The sequence below is a fragment of the Acanthochromis polyacanthus genome, chromosome 5 (genome assembly GCF_021347895.1).
Source record: "Acanthochromis polyacanthus isolate Apoly-LR-REF ecotype Palm Island chromosome 5, KAUST_Apoly_ChrSc, whole genome shotgun sequence".
In the NCBI taxonomy this organism is placed as follows: Eukaryota; Metazoa; Chordata; class Actinopteri; family Pomacentridae; genus Acanthochromis; species Acanthochromis polyacanthus.
In genome coordinates this window covers 32,145,883-32,162,824 of record NC_067117.1, presented here as the reverse complement: position 1 = coordinate 32,162,824, position 16,942 = coordinate 32,145,883, and the positions used below count along the sequence as shown (strand labels likewise).

Genomic DNA, 16,942 nt, shown 5'->3' with positions numbered 1-16,942 from the left:
GACAACAGGACCAAACATACAGGATCAGTAGTGTGTACTTGCAACCATAGACATAATAAAGAGTAGACGCCACTCGGGCTGCTGAGCAGCGAGAAATACGGCCGCCATCTTGGTCCGGTCACCCGATCTACTCAGCGCTGTTTGACAGCGCATTTAATCCATCTTAACTCTGAATATTAAACTGATTTTCACGCGTTTTTATTTTTATTTTTTGCTGCAAATGTCATACATGTAGCTATGATACAGGACAAATGGTTCAGCGTATTTTAATATTCATAGCGGGATTAACAGTAATAGAATATTCTGATATTAAGCTCAACTGCAGACAGATATTTTGCAAACACTGTAAACACACACACACTAATATATGTTAGAGAAGCAGATAATGGCAGTAAAGTCAATTAGCCTATTTTAATAATTTGAAGAGACAATATATGATTACGCTATATATACATATATAAACAAAATACTGACTAATGAACACATATTTCTATATAAAACAATAGATAGAAGTTATATATCAGAGAAAATGAATATATATAAATCATAGATGGAGTATTAATATAATCAATTTATCAGAGAAAATTATTATATAAATCACATATAGACTATCAATATAATTCATACATATATATTAAAAAAGATATATCAGAAAATGATAATATATATATATATATATATATATATATATATGTATATATATATATATTGTTTTATATAGAAATATGTGTTCATTAGTCAGTATTTTGTTTATATATGTATATATGGCGTAACCATATATTCTCTTCAAATTATTAAAATAATTGACTTTACTGCCATTATCTGCTTCTCTAACATATATTAGTGTGTGTGTGTGTTTACAGTGTTTGCAAAATACCTGTCTACAGTCGAGCTTAATATCAGAATATTCTATTACTGTTAATCCCGCTATGAATATTAAAATACGCCGAACCATTTGTCCCGTATCATAGCTACATGTATGATGTTTGCAGCAAAAAAATAAAAATAAAAACGCATGAAAATCAGTTTAATATTCGGAGTCAAACAGCGCTGAGTGGAGCGGCTGACCGGACCAAGATGGCGACCCCACCGCTCGTCAGCACCAATGGACAGTAGCGGTCGATGCGGCGTCTACTCTTTATTATGTCTATGCTTGCAACAACCCAGTGGCATTGCCCCACAAGTTCCTCAACAGAAGAGGCTCGCTCCCATGGTCGATCGGAAAGCACACATAGTGATGACTTCATGTGGCTCATTCAAATTTGAATCCAGTATAAATATTTGATTTCATCACATTAACATGACTTTGTGCTGTTTTTGGGGGGTGCCTAGAAGGTCCCATACAGACATTTTTTTTAAGCCTTCATGTTTAAAGAATTCTAGGTGTCAGAGTTCACCAGAATGCACCATTTCAGCCTTTAAATTTCGCTCCGCTCCCTCGCTTCCAAGGATTCACTTATTTGATAATTTCCCAGTGACATGCCTGCAGTTAAAGAGAATGAATCTGGCAAATTAGAACCATTTTCTAATGTTGGTTGCATGGACCACAAATGTTTGTTTATTCTTTTTATATCATCTGTAACTATTATAAGTGTAATCTATAGAGGTGTGAGGAGATTAGCTGCAGAGTCAGACGTTACCTGAGCACATGACTCCAGCGAACACCCAGCACTGTCCATACTTGACTGGTGTGCAGTCACTTTGAAGCCACTTGTTAAGGATTGCATAGCTGCCAGTCCAGTGAGTGGGTCTTTTCCCACCCATATATGGACCTGACCAGCGTCCCTCCAAGACACCGGAATCATCCTGAGAGTTGATCTGAAATACAGAAAAACAAAGTTCATATTCTGATAATGTGGCTCCTACAGTGCCTATCATAAGTATTCACCCCCTTTGATGTTTTACCCTTTTATTGCTTTCATAAATCAATCATGGTCAATAAAATGTAGCTTTTTTAACAAAAAATTTATTGGAAAAAACTCTTTAATATCAAAGTGAAAACAGATTTCTATAAAGTAATGTTAATGAAAGAAAATTATATAAATAAAAATAATTGTTTGCATAATTATTCACCCCCTTTTTAATTTAATGGTCTAATTCAATAGAGGTCCATCAAATTGTTGCCAATACTCTCACAATTAGTGGAATGAAGATCACCTGAGTGGTGTGGGTGTGTTTCAAGTGATTGAGTTGTAAAACATCTGTGTCTGAAGGGTCCAGAGAGTGGTTGATCAGTATTCCTGGCTACCATTACACCATGAAGACAGAAGAACACTCTAAGCAACTCAGGGAAAGGGTTATTGAGAAGTACAATTCAGGGGATGGTTACAAAAAAATTTCCAAGGCACTGAACATCCCCTGGAGTTCAATGAAATCAATTATCAAGAAATGGAAGGAATATGGCACTTGTGTAAATCTGCCTAGATCAGGCCGCCCTCGTAAACTGAGTGACCGTGCAAGTAGGAGACTAGTGAGAGAAGCCACCAAGACCCCTACAACTACTCTGAAGGAGTTACAAGCTTCAGCTGCTGAGATGGGAGAGACTGTGCATGTAGCAACTGCTGCCCGGGTTCTTCACCAGTCAAAGCTTTATGGGAGAGTGGCAATGAGAAAGCCACTGTTGAAGAAAAGTCATATTAGATCTCGACTAGAGTTTGCCAGAAAGCACGTGGAAGACTCCATGGTCAAGTGGAAGAAGATTCTTTAGTCTGATGAGACCAAAATTGAGCTTTTTGGCCATCAGACAAGACATCATGTTTGGCGGAAACCGAACACTGCACATCACCAAAAACACACCATCCCCACTGTGAAGCATGGTGGTGGCAGCATCATGCTGTGGGGATGTTTCTCAGCAACTGGACCTGGAAGGCTTGTAACGATAGAGGGCAGAATGAATGCTGCAAAATACACTGAAATCCTGGGGGACAATCTTTTTCAGTCTGCAAGAGAACTATGTCTTGGGAGAAGATTTATTTTCCAGCAAGACAATGATCCAAAACATACGGCAAAAGCTGCACATGAATGGTTAAAAAAGACCCAGGTAAATGTTCTGGAGTGGCCGAGTCAAAGCCCAGACCTCAATCCTATAGAGAATTTGTGGCTGGACTTGAAAAGGGCTGTTCATGCCCGATACCTGCGCAACCTGACAGAGCTTGAACAGTTTTGCAAAGACGAATGGAGCAAAATTGCAGTGGGCAGATGTGCAAGACTGATTGAGACCTATCCATAATAAATATGGAAACAATGCAAACAATTATTTTCATTTATATAATTTTCTTTCATTAACATTACTTTATAGAAATCTGTTTTCACTTTGACATTAAAGAGCTTTTTCCAATAAATTTTTTGTGAAAAAAAGCTAAATTTTATTGACCATGATTGATTTATGAAAGCAATACAAGGGTAAAACACCAAAGGGGGTGAATACTTATGATAGGCACTGTATATGTCAGATTCCTCTCAAGAATGAACTACTCTACTGGGTCGCCACACTTTTGACCCTACGATTCATTTATTCATTTGTTTTGGGCTGTGGCTCGGGTGGTAGAATGGGTTGTCCAATGGTTGAAGGGTCAGAGGTTCAATTCCCGCTCTGTGCTGTTGTGTCCTCAGGCAAGACACTTTACCCACCTGGCCAGTGCTGCTCTCACACTGGTGTGTGAATGTTGGTGGTGGTCGGAGGGGCTGTGGGCACAGATTGCCCCAGGGCAGCTGTGGCTACAAATGTAGTTTACCACCACCAGAGTGAGAATGTGTGAGTGAGTGAAAAATGGATTCATCGTAAAGTGCTTTGAGTGCCTTGAAAAGCACTATATAAATCTAATCCATTATTATTATTATAAGGACCCAACTCACATTCTAGAAACCTTTTTAGTAACGCGTTAATTTTTAACTTCATAGAGACTAAAAAATGAAACAAGACTGCTCCCACTCCAAAGTCATGCTGTGTGCTGCTTCATGTTGTATTCAGGTACAGCACAAGAAACAATGAGCTTCAGCTAACTGTCAACTTCAGCATTCCGTCATGCCCCTAATCATTTCTCACACATAACAAAAGTGTAAAAAGTCACTCTGGCCTGTTAGTATTTCTTTAAACCGGTCACAATCCTATTGGGTGGAGCTAAGCAAAGGATGCAGCAACAGTGTTCCCTTAATATAGTGATGGGTGAGTCAGACTGTGGCCATAACAACCAAGCTAACATGTTGCTCTAATGTGGCAATGTTTACCATCTTGTTGATTTAGGGCGTTAGCAGCATTTGCAAATAAATGTTAATCTTTCAAATTCTGACAGAAATGTAATTATTTTTGCCACTATTTGGTCACAAGCCAAATTAGTCAGACTTGGTGATTATATTTAAAGGTCCCATACTATGTACCAGCAAATTAATGCAAGTCTCACATGTCTACACAGTGTGTCGTTCAATGTTGGTTCATTTTAACATGATTGTATAGCCCCTGCTTGTTTTTTTTAATCTCCTGAATATTATGAATATCTCGACCAAATTTCATGACAATTAATTCAATAATTAATAAGACGCCTAAAGTCTAGAGATAGTGACTGATTGTCCAATCAGCGGATGCTTTTAGACGTAAAGGACTGTGAAGGATTTTCTTGTGATATTGGAATTTTTTTATTTACTTACTTGTTTCTATTAATATTTTCTTTCTCTTATAAATTACACAAAAAAACAACACAGTTCCAGTGACATTTAATGTTTGAAAGTTCTCCGTTTACAACCCCAACATGTGACCACTCCAGATCACATTATTGCAGGATTTTGGCACACAGAAGTCAAAATATGTCAGCCCACTTTAAACAAGGTTAAATAATCTGTACAGAACACAGAAATCGTGTCCTACCATGGCGCTGATCACACGGCTGACGTAGATGGGGTCAGAGCGAGAAGCGACATCTTCAGCTGGGTTCTTGTCATGTTTGTGGTTGCGGTCCAAAATCTTCAAACAAATGTCCACCATGTTCTCCTCAAACTGGACCGGAAGACACAAAATACTTGGTGAAATACTGTATCTGAGGAGCAGCTGATCACCATAATTATTTAATTTTGGAATTTAATTACGTCTGTACATCAAAAACAATCTATTGGAACTGAGTGAGTTTCTTACATTGAACATTTCGTTTTGGTATAGAGGTGTTTCAGGATTAACAAATTAAGTTTTTTTTCAGTTTTGATTTTTCTATCACTTTGACTATGTTAATGCATTTGGCATAAAATGTGGTAGGACCTCAAAAACAAAAATGTCCCATTTTAAAACCCATTAAAATATCATCAAAAAGCACTGACACATCCCAGATTGTAATAATAATAACAAAGAATTGTCACCTTAGCACTGATTAAATAGAAAATAATTTATTTTTTCAGTTTATTACCATAAAAACCTACAATTGCATCATTTAAAGGGTTAAAACCCTGATAATGAATGAATGTTTGGTATTTAGAATCAGGACTGATGCTGGCTAAAAAAAAGTAGAAAACTAGACGAGCCCCCAGTAGAGGGCAGAACCACGCCCATGCATGATACTCTGTATCAATTTTGATCATCCTATGTATATCCCTTCCTACTTGATCTGCTGACCTCTAACTCCACAACTGAGCAGGGGACCTTAGACCGATCTTCAGTGCCAAGTTTGATTATCCTGACTTCAGCACGTGCAGCGATATGACTGGACATACCCACATACATACTTACCCAGCCAGATACCGAAGAGAATGCAGTAACCCCGCTGACATACGTCAGGCGTGGTTAATAATGATATTGTAGAAAATTTATATGATGTGCTTTTTTGACAAAGACATTTGTGTTCTTAAGGTCTTCATTGTGAGTTGTTTTATAAACACTGCATTAAAAAATAATAATGAATCAGAATCAGTGTTGTCAGATTGTAATAATTCCAAAAAATATTTTTTCACTCAGCACTTACCACATGGGAAGTAAATCATTTTTAGTTTTTTCTTTTTTTGTTTCATAAAAACAACTCTAACATTATATCTTAATTGGCATATAAAGTGTTAAAAACCTGATAATGAATGAATTTTTAGTAAACATAATCAGGACTGGTGTAGTTTAAAAGAGATAAGACATTGAAAGTAAAAAATAATAGTAACATATCGTGTTTTTGGCATTGTTTTTGATGTGGACATTGTTGTTCTTAAGGACTTTGGTTTAACTCTTTTAAACAGATGCCTAAAGGGTAAAGAAAACAAAACACAAAATGATGCCAAAAGAACACTTTTTGCCATAAAAAAAAAACCATTGAGACACCAAAACTAATGATATGAAATTCACAACTTAGCATGGGATACCAATGATGAATAGCTGGAACCTGAATTTGAGAAGTGTTTGATGTCACACAAAACTTCAAAATGAAGGAGATAGATTAAATGTTCTGTGGTGTTTCCCCAGCAGATGAAAAGTAAAACACTAATCCACTAAGCCTGTATAATGTGTTTGTATACCTGCCCATAGTCCCAGTCTTCAGAGAAGATGTAGTAGTCGCTTCCTTTGAAGATGATGCCATGTTCATTCAGAATGTACTCCTGTCTCTTCGGGTCATCAGACAGATGCACAGAGTCCTCTATGGAGAAGATGGATTGAAACATGTAATTAGAAAATGGATATAAGTACACTACCTTTCAAAAGTTTGGGGTCAACTCCAGTGGCGTTGATCTGGCCCTCAAGGCAAGAGTCTTGCCCAAAGGTCAGGTTTCCTTCCTTTATGACCTCCTGTTTACAACTAATAAGGCCGTGGTAAATAAGATCAAGGCTGACTGTGAAATCAAACAACAATCAAGCCTGTCTGAGGATTGCTGGATAAAGGCTCTTGGGGCTGGTAATTCTTCTTCTGGTTGCGCTGGGCTGTCTCTCATTCATTTTTAAGTGCTCTGCAGACTTTATTATAGCAGACATAAACTCTCCAGAATGTTTCCAGATACCGTTAATCAAACTTGTGGTAGATGCTCCCAGGCGCCCTGCAACCTGACTCACATGTTTAGATCCTATTCTAAATTAGTTAATATTTGGCAATCCTTTTGGCAGTCCATCTCCAACATCTTAGGTTTAAACATCAATCGAGCTTATTTTAGCTTACATTTTTGGTAGGTCACCTGACAATCTTGCCACTTCAACCACTCAGGACAATGTTGTTGCCTTTGCCTCTTTGACTGTCCACAGAAGAATGGAAATGGAAATCTTCACAATCAACCTCGTTCAAAGCATGGCTGCACGACATCTTATTTTTCCTTAAGTTGGAGAAAATTAAATTCATTCTCCGAGGGTACTCTGACATCCTTTATACTCATTGGAGACTTCTGCTTCAATATTTTTGAGAAACTTTCAACAGATGAGGTATTATTTAAGTACATCATCGCCTGCCAATACCGATCCTTTCCTCTCGTGCCTATCCGAGTGAGTTTTCATGGAAAATATGAAATTGAAATATGAAAATTGTCTGGGTGACCCCAAACTGTTGAACAGTAGTGTACATGCAGATGATAATCTTGCCCTAAATATAAAAAAACTGCTGATGGATGGACAGAAACCTACCGGAGCACCAGGGGTTGAAGAGCACCACCAGTTTTCCCAGTGACTTTTCCTCATCCTGAAGTTTCCCAAACAGTTCGTACTCCCCCACAGGGGCATCGGCTGGGGGAGTTATGGACAGAGTGACTGTCTTGCTTGGAAGACTGAAGCCTGTCAGAAGCTCGACCTTCCACATTGCCTTAGCTGATGATGAACGCCTGATGTTGTCTGGATAGCCAAAGCGAGACAATGTCCCCTTGTCCTCTGAGGCATGTTGGCCTCCTGAGAGAAGACACAGAGGGAGTCAGTCATTCTATCTATCTATCTATCTATCTATCTATCTATCTATCTATCTATCTATCTATCTATCTAGAAAACTATTCAAAATGTGGAATTTTTTTAAAAAAACAATGTCATGCAAAATTAAAGTTTTTTTTTTAATCATTGAACCATGATCTGTGTGAGGTAAAGAACCCCACTGCACTAAATAAGGATTGAAATGGTTACTAATTAAGTTAACAATGAGATATAAACAATGTTTATTGTGATTTTTTGCTTTCTGACACTTTTGGAATAATTAAACATGACCCAGGAACATTTTTACTATTCCTGAAAAATAGACCTAACAGGAGGGTTAAGTGTGTTTTGCTGCTGTAATTTGCTGTAGGGAAAAATAACATAAGTTACAAATACAATGCCAGAGTTCTGGTGACACATTTCTATTCCATTACTAAGATGTTTTGTAGTTAAACAGATGCAAAAAAAATTTTTTTGTGTGGTTTTGGAAAGACATGTAACTGCATAAATTCAACTGATTAGATTGTCAGGGCAGCACAGATCAAATGTGAAAACTATTAAAGATAAATAACTGAAATTTAAAGAGACTGACCAGTCTTTGCAGTGAGGACGAGCTGTTGATGTTCTGGGTCAAAAGATTGCATCAGAGTCAGAGTCATTTTGAAGTTTTGGCCACGCCTCACAACCAGACGCTCCTGTGAGACTTCATCGGTGTGGTGTTCCTCGTTGTTGTCGACAATGTGGAAATCCACTTCACCAAAAACCGAGTTTAAAAAAAAGAAAAAGAGATAAAAAACATACAAACATGAACTGGACAGCGAATATTTGTACATTTGTAATTGAACTCACCAATTCAGCATTACTCTCACATACAAGAAAAAAGAAAGTTCCTGTTGATTCCCAACAATAAAAAATAGTGGCTATCATTTTGGTAATCTGCAATAGACCAATATGATTTTTACTGTAAAGTATGGAATCGACAAGACTTGTAGAAGAATTGTCTTACAGCTGAATGTTTTGGAGCCTCATAGGTATACATAGCTTCATGTTCCTGAAGGGTTTCGGACGCTCTTTAGATCTTGGCATAAAGACACCAAGGACATGTCACCGAATATTAGCATTGCTGTATGTATATTTTTGATCTATTTCCAATAATAAATCTATGAAAGAATCAAAGACACACGTGTTCCAAACATTCCATCACAGTTACAGGAGTCACTAGAAACCCAAGACTGGATTTTCCTTACAGCCCATCTGACAAAAGAGAAAAATGTGGGACTGCATTTACTTATTCCATGCAACTGATCTGCTTTTTCTTGGAAAAAAATATGGAAATGACTAAAATTGGTTTGAGTGAACATCTTTATTTAAAGGCATCAACTGTTAGCTTGATTCCACTCTTTACTTTCCTAGGCCTAACATGGATCAACAGATTTTTGCAGGTCACATAAACCCTGCACCATAATATCTTACCACTGTATGACTACATGTATTATGTAGATGACACTCAGTTCTATCTTGCATTATCACTAAATGCTTTTATTTTTTGATGATTAGACTCCCATAATGCACTTTGAATTGGTTTCCCAAATAAGACCAGTAGACATTTGCAGGTCGTTTAGAATGCTGCTGCTAGAATACTGACAAGGTCTAAGAAGACAGAAAGTGTCATTCCATCTCTGACATCCTTTCATCTAGCCTAGCCATGCTACACCCATGTTCTGAAGGCACAAGGGTCTAGGGAAGCTCGACAGGGAGGGAGGCGGGCTAAAAGGTTGTCTATCAAATCCCTCTGCAGCAATTGGGTAGGTATACAACCAATCAATGCAACGAATAGGCTGACGTAGTTCCGAGAGCACCGGCGGATTGTGGCTAAGTCCCATTAGCTTCCCAACCAGCGGAGCCGCGGAGCCAACTGGTATATTAAGGATTTGCCATATCCCGTCGGCATAAGTTCAAACACGTCTTTCTTCTCAATGAAACACTTAAGTGCCGTCCTTTGTTTATCTTTCAAGTTGAATTTTAGCTTCAAATCTTTAAGGGCTGTGGCCAAAGCCGAGTCGAAAGATAACTGTTTATTGTGCGCTGGTTGTTTCTATCAGAATCGTCACGCCTCTGTCGTCACTTCGTTACGCCCGCCTTCTGACTCTACACTTCATGGTGATTGGTCCGGCCAGTTTTAGGAGAATCCAGCCTCGAGCCTTATGGAGGGTAACTAGACCCACCTTGGCAGAGAATTAAATTCGCTGCCGTGGGTTGTCTAGCGCGGCTAGGCTACCTTTCATCGGCTTCCAGTCAGAAACAGAATTAAATTTGAAGCATCCTGGATTTACCTCAGCAGTTGACTCAGATATGCTAAAAGTCACTGGGATGTCTAATGAATAGCAGCAGAAAGCAGGGCAGGGCCAGGCCAAGTGGAGATTGAAATATATGAACGTACTCTGAAATGTGTAAAATGTCCCTGCTGTACAGATGTATGACGAATAAACATGTGTAACTATTGCATGTGACAAATGAATGGGACAAACCAAATGGCTTAATAATGGAGTGATGCCATACAGACATATAGAAGAAGGTGGAGCATGATGGATTTACCAAACAAACCGCCTTAGATATGTTACAAGTCACTGTGGTGTCATGTAGCATGGTGGCGGAAACTAGGGCAGGGCAGGGCAGGGTGGGAAAAAGAATATTTACAACTTCACAGAAGGGTGTAAAATGTCACTGTTGTGGAGTTAAATGGTGAAGAAATGTGTTTGTGAATGTTACATGCCACAATAGAACGTGAGAAAAAGGAAACACGATGGTCTATAAAATCTCCAAACGGCTGCCTGGAAAAGTGTGCCAATCCTCGACTGTGTGTGTTAACGTCGCAGTGACACACAAACGCAAACTTGCAAAACTGGTTCAAGTGGCAAGAAGCCAACTTATCTAAAGATGCACCCGTGTTTGTGCTACAGGGGAGGGGGATGTTACCATGACAATAACAGGCAGATCACTTGTCATTAGAACCTTAGGCAACAAGTTTTGTTCCAAGGAAAAGTTGCAGGTCTAATCCTTAAGTTGCACACGTATCTCCATTGTCGCTCTACATTTGTGAAATTTGAATTTGAATTTCCGAAAACTAGACAATTGACTAGGATGAGTTGCTTTTGTCAAAACGTGACACTATAAATAATACCGCAATTAGGCATCTATTCATATTCATACAAGGCATGCAAGCAGGAAACCAGTTTTAACTCAGTCGAACAGAGATATCCACAGAACACGTTATGACATAAAGGTCTTTAATCAACTTTGTAATAACAGGAGTACTTACTAGAGGATTTATTTTCTTCTGCCATCTTGCCAAGTTTTCCTCTTCCAGTGTAAGAAACAAGCAGTCTCAGGCACTTTGCAGAACACTGAAAGGTGAGCCAAACTTGGCGATAAATAAAACACCTGCCAGACCTACCTATAGTTTCATATTACTGTGGGATGCATTTTGCAACATGGACTAACTGTTTCGTGCAAGATGCCTTGGCATGTAAACAACTTAACCAGGTTTCAGGTGTTCCCTCAGTTCAAATTAGGACAGCAGGTAGTCACTTCTTATGCAGCCACAGATGTTTATGAATGTTTTCTAAAGTCAAACACAATAAAAAGCATTGTTCTCTGAGTGATGGTCTAATTGAAGAGGCAAAGCAAACAATGTTAAAACAAAACTGGTTCATCTACAACTGCACTAAACTCTCAGGGGGTGAAATTTGAACAAGCTTTTGGGCATTTTTTGTATAGACAGATACAGGATAGAGATAAGGAATGTGGGAGAGAACGTAGAGGAGTGACATGCAGTAAGAGTCTGAGGTAACCAGGAATCAAACCTAGAACTCACTGCTTGAAGCCATTTGGTGACACTCCAACTACTGAAAAAACAAGTTTACCACATTTGGTTTTGAAATTTATCTGACTTGTGTCGTAGTTTCTCAGATGTCCATGATGTGCAGGTGAAGCAGAAACATTCGTGACACTGACTTTCTTTATAAGTTTTATTAAAAGAAAGAACAGCATCAATACAGACAGAAGATGCCTGGAAGGAGCCCGCCGATTGATTCCTGCTCGAACAAAGACCAGCAGTCACTATGTATTGTTTATGTATTCTGTAATTTTGATTTATATGCATTTTGTGTACATGTTGCTTTTTGGTGTTGTCACAAATTAAATTATGAAGACCCCAGGAAGAATAGCTGCCGGTTTGGAAAAGCTAATAGGGGATCTTAATAAAAACAAACAAACAAACTTTTATATCTTTTGGTAAAGGATAAAATTACAACATCTGGTTCATGTTTGAAGACCCCTTACTCAAAAACAAGACCACCCTTGAAAAGAACCCCTTAGCTCTACCATTTCAAAGGGCCACATCCATCCTCTAGCTCAGGGGTGGGCAAACATTTTGGCTCAGGGGCCACATTGACTTTTGAAATTCGACAGATGGGCCAGACCAGCATCAGATGGACATACATACATAAGACATACAGCCTTTGAAAGGACTTCAGTGAAAAAATATTTAGTACTCCGTTCTAGGGCTGGGCGATAAATCTAATTAATTCGATTAATTCGCCTTTTTAAAACCTGATGATTTGAAAATTTGTCAAATCGTAAAATCAAGACGAGCTTAAATATATAACAATACAGATTCTTCTTCTGCCTTTCACAACTTGTGCACTGGCGTTTCATTCCGCCTCTCATCTCCTTCCGCCAAAAACACTCCCCCCCCCCCCGTCATGGCAGACAGCAGCAGACAAAGAGTTGGTCGCGAGAAAAGGGCCTCATCAATTATATGGAAGTGGCTCGGCTTTGACAAGACTGACTCAGAGCAAACTACAGTCATGTGCAAGGTTTGCAAAAGTACTGTGAAAACGAAGAGTAGCAGCACAACTAACCTCTTTCAGCACCTCCGGCAGAGGCATCCTAAAGAATGGGAAAAGTGCTCGGAGCTACGGGAGTGCGGTATGGCTAGCACTAGCCATAGTAAACAGACCGCAAAGAAACAACAAAAATCGATTAAAATCGTAAGATTTTATTTTTTGGCCATATCGCCGAGCCCTAGTCCGTTCCTTCTGAAACACTCGACACTCACCGTCGACTTTTCTTTTCTTTGGTCCACTCATTGTTATGGCAGGGCAACTGCAAAGTAGAAGAGGAGAAAATAAACCAACAAAGTCACTTGTGTCTGGAGCACGCCATCTAGTGGGGACAACAAAACTGCAGGGGAAGGCCAAATGAATGTGGTCTTTACTGTCATTTCGTCAATTCTAACATTGACAAAATTATCTCGCGGGCCGGATTGAAAAGCCCAGCGGGCCGTATGTGGCCCGGGGGCCGTAGTTGGCCCATGCTTGCTCTAGGTAGACGTGCCCGTATCCCAAAACTTGCAGTCTGAAAAACACATTCCAATGATATTGGTAAAAGAAATAATACCACATGTATTTCAAGTTTCATTGGTGATAAACAACCTGTCATGAATCATATCAGAGCAGATACTGCACTTTATTTTTAGTTATTTTTTAATATTTAGGATATTTTTATTTCATGTTCCAGGCAAATTTAAACCTAATATAACTTGTGATTCTGGTCATTTAGGGGCAATGAGAACAAGTTATGGATGAGGCACTTACACATGAAGCTAACTGTCAAAGCATGCAGTACAAAAATGGAAAGGCATAGCATCCTGATCAATTCTGATGAGGCACAATTAGCATACTAAGTCTGAGTTGGAGAATGCCAGAATGGGCAATGAAGTTAATGAGGTTCATTGCCTTTATTTTTCATGTAGTGAGCAAAAAGTTGCCTAATTACACATACACAATACTATCATTATTTGAAATTTTCTCTCTTTTTGTGCCGTTTTCTAAATTTCTTCGTGTTGCGTCCTGTGTTAGTCATGTCGTTTGTATTGGACTTTGTACAGCCTCTGTGTGTCGAGGTCGCTTGTGAAGACTGTACTGATTACAGCTGGCCGAAGACTGAGCTCCAGATCCACCTGGCAATCATCAGGAGTGATTTGACTGGAGCTCCAGACCTGCTCTCAGCCCTGCTTCTCCCCACCTCCCGACTCGTCGGTTTGGCCCACCACCACAACTCGTCCCCCCACAAGAACCAGTTTGCCCTGGTGCTGCTTGTGTCTGTGTGTTTGGTTTGTGTTTATTGTAACTTTAGTTAGCTGCTGTCAACTTAGCGAACAGGCAACTGGTCTTTGAGAATTGTGACTTTGTTGGCAGCAGTTGACTTAATGGAGAAGTTGCTTGCATGTGTGTGTTGTAACTTCTGTTGACAGGCGGTCATTTAGTGTGGAAGTTATCCATGTCTTGGTGAAGACTGTAACTTCAGTTGGCAGCTGTTTGACTTCATGTAGGAGTTACATGTTATCCTGCGTGTTTGTGTGTATTTTGAGGCACCGGTTTTATTTAGTTAATTATACTTACTCTGCACACGTTTGTATTAGTTTCTGTTGTTTGTAGATGTTGCTACTGTGCTTAAATTTGGATAAGGAGTTTGATTTTATTTGGTTCTTTGATTGAACAACATCCATCAGCCCTGTTTTCCTTTGTTTGCCCACTCTTGTATTATTTCCATCACTGAGCAATAAACTGCTTTACCAAACCAGTTACATCTGGTTATTTTTGTTGCACCCACCTGACTCTAGCAGTTCGGTCTTGACATTCTCCTGAGAGAAAACTCTGCCTCTCTACCTGCTTACCAATTCCACTAACTCTCCACTCTGACGTGGATCTTCAGTTTTTCTTGTTTGAGTCTAGAAAATTTCAATCCATGTTCCATATGGTAATATCAGTAAGTTTTGGCCCATAAGGAACAAGCCCAGGATTGCTCTTCTATTAGAGGATACCACTAAAAGTTTTGCTTCTTACAACCCATTTGGCACACTACGGCGTTGTTGTTGTTCATGAGGAAGGGAGTGCATTTGGAAAGTAACCAAATGTAATTGTCAGTGTCAAATGAACTTGATGGCGTGTCAAAGCATGCAGGGCTTTCATGAGTTGTACCGTGTATTTGTGCATATAGAAATGTATGCCAAAATGCTTTTCATGCATAGTCCACATAGATGCTGTCACGCAACGGGGCGGGTGAATAAAACTTCATTGAATTGAATTGAAATAAGGTTACTTGCCACATTTTATCCAACTCGTTTCTTAGCTAATGCACCCAGCAGCTTTCCCTGAGGACGACTGGCTTTCCCACTGTCACTCCGAACTCCAGAGAAATTGTTACAACAGTCACTACATTAGTTTTGACTACAAACACACACTGTAGGCAGATTAGTTTTATCTGATCATTTAAAACCTTTTTTTTAAACACACACGTGCTTTCATTCTTTCGCACTCCTCCACATTTCATAACCATGTCTTAAATGTTTCCATTCTGCTGCTACTTTAACCCTCAAGCGACCAAGCTATTTTAGCGACTAAAATGACCGACTGGGGTCATTTATGACCCCACAATATTTTACACAGGAATATGTCTACTTTAGTGCCTCTTTTCGTGCTTTCTTACCTATTCCACTCCACTGCAGTTTAAGATGGATATTCTAAAATAACTTTCTGTGATTACTCATAGATTTTAATCATTTTTGACTCAGAGCTAAAGTAAAACATATAAACAATATGACGCACTGTAAGAACGCAATAACATTTATTTAGACACGCTTTGTCCTCCACTTCTTTTAAAACTTTTTTCCTTTCGTTTCCTCAGTAGTAAATCAAAAGTACATAAAAACAAAATCATATAAAAACATCATGTCTGTATGTGTGCAATTGTAACTATGTTAGTACTGGTGTGGGCCTTCTGGTTTTCAACACACAGAACCGACAACTCCACCTAGGGACTTTCACCCTCGGAATGTTATTAAAGGGGGAGTACACCTTATATGCCTTTAAAAAATCTAAAAAAAAAAAATTTAAGTGCTTAAACTATTCATTAGGTATCAAAGAAATGTTTAGTTAGTGACATACAACAGCTTAGCAAGTACTTGTGCATGGTTCACAATCTTTATCTGCCATTTTCTCAAAATCTGTATTTTTTGGGACAGGCGTTACATAAAACCTAATAACTTTTAAACTATTTGAGCAATCATGCTGATTTTTTCACAGATTGTTCTTAAAACTAGAAATCACAAAAGCCCTGCAAAACCATGTAGTGAAGAAACCTACTACTGAGTCAGAAGACATCGCCACGGCAACCTAAGGACACAGGCTAATGTTAATATAGACACAGTTATTAAAACTGGAGGTCACATAAGCCCTAAGCTATGGAAGGAAGAAACCTGTCTGACTGAGTCAAAGGGCACATCCACGACATCCTAAAAGACAACAAAACACACTGGGAGAAAACGAAACTAACACCAGACAAACTGAGGCAAAACAACTAGAAACTAAAGGAAAGAAAAGGGGGGGAAAAAACAAAAGACAACCCAAACAAGATAAACCCCAATAAAACAGGGCAACAGAGGCAACACTCTAATGAAACAAGAAATAATTACCCAGGATAAAGCAATATAACAATAAAAGAACAAACAATATTAATACAAAACTCACAGCTTACCAGCGTTTTGCATGCTGCACAGCGCGTATCTGTCCAAGAGTGTTCAGGAATGTACTAGAGGTGGGTGGATCGATCCCAGCGTGGGTATTGATATCGAATGATACCAGTGCTGCGATATCGATACTTTAGTTTCAGTTTGCGTCGAGTATGTTTGAACTGATGCAGCTTCAATGAGCAGGTGATCTACCTGTCAGAGATCCTCCATCTGAGGAGCAGTTGCTAATCCTCCTCTTGTGATTGGATGTTGACCGTCACGTCACTCCGCAGCACCAGACAAACAAGCAAGCAGGCTCAGCTACATCATAAATCATAGCGGTGGAAAGTATTTTCTTCCGTGGCTCTGCCAGTCTGTTCCTGTCTAATGTGTAGAATGAGCTGTTTAGCTGTTGTATGTTCCTCAGCCAACACTGAAGAAAGAGGAGGGAGAGAAGGAGACAGACTGAGACACAGCTGATGATCACTGAACCCAAAGTGAGAGCTACGCAGAGCAGTCGGCAGACAGGTCGA

General features: G+C 39.1%; 1 protein-coding gene across 1 annotated transcript in view; it reads right to left on the bottom strand.

Annotated features, from left to right (window-relative positions):
* The window catches only part of LOC110960960 (protein-glutamine gamma-glutamyltransferase E-like), a 28,016-nt gene extending 11,387 nt beyond the window's left edge, over nucleotides 1-16,629 (bottom strand). The window contains exons 1-7 of the mRNA XM_051948488.1: nucleotides 16,436-16,629; nucleotides 12,957-13,003; nucleotides 8,430-8,588; nucleotides 7,565-7,822; nucleotides 6,478-6,596; nucleotides 4,862-4,990; nucleotides 1,641-1,818 (exon numbers count right to left, since the gene is read on the bottom strand). Coding sequence (XP_051804448.1) covers nucleotides 1,641-1,818; nucleotides 4,862-4,990; nucleotides 6,478-6,596; nucleotides 7,565-7,822; nucleotides 8,430-8,588; nucleotides 12,957-12,987 — 874 coding nt within the window. The 5' untranslated portion in view covers nucleotides 12,988-13,003; nucleotides 16,436-16,629. The remainder of the gene's footprint in view (nucleotides 1-1,640; nucleotides 1,819-4,861; nucleotides 4,991-6,477; nucleotides 6,597-7,564; nucleotides 7,823-8,429; nucleotides 8,589-12,956; nucleotides 13,004-16,435) is intronic.
* Between the last annotated feature and the right edge of the window lie 313 nt (nucleotides 16,630-16,942).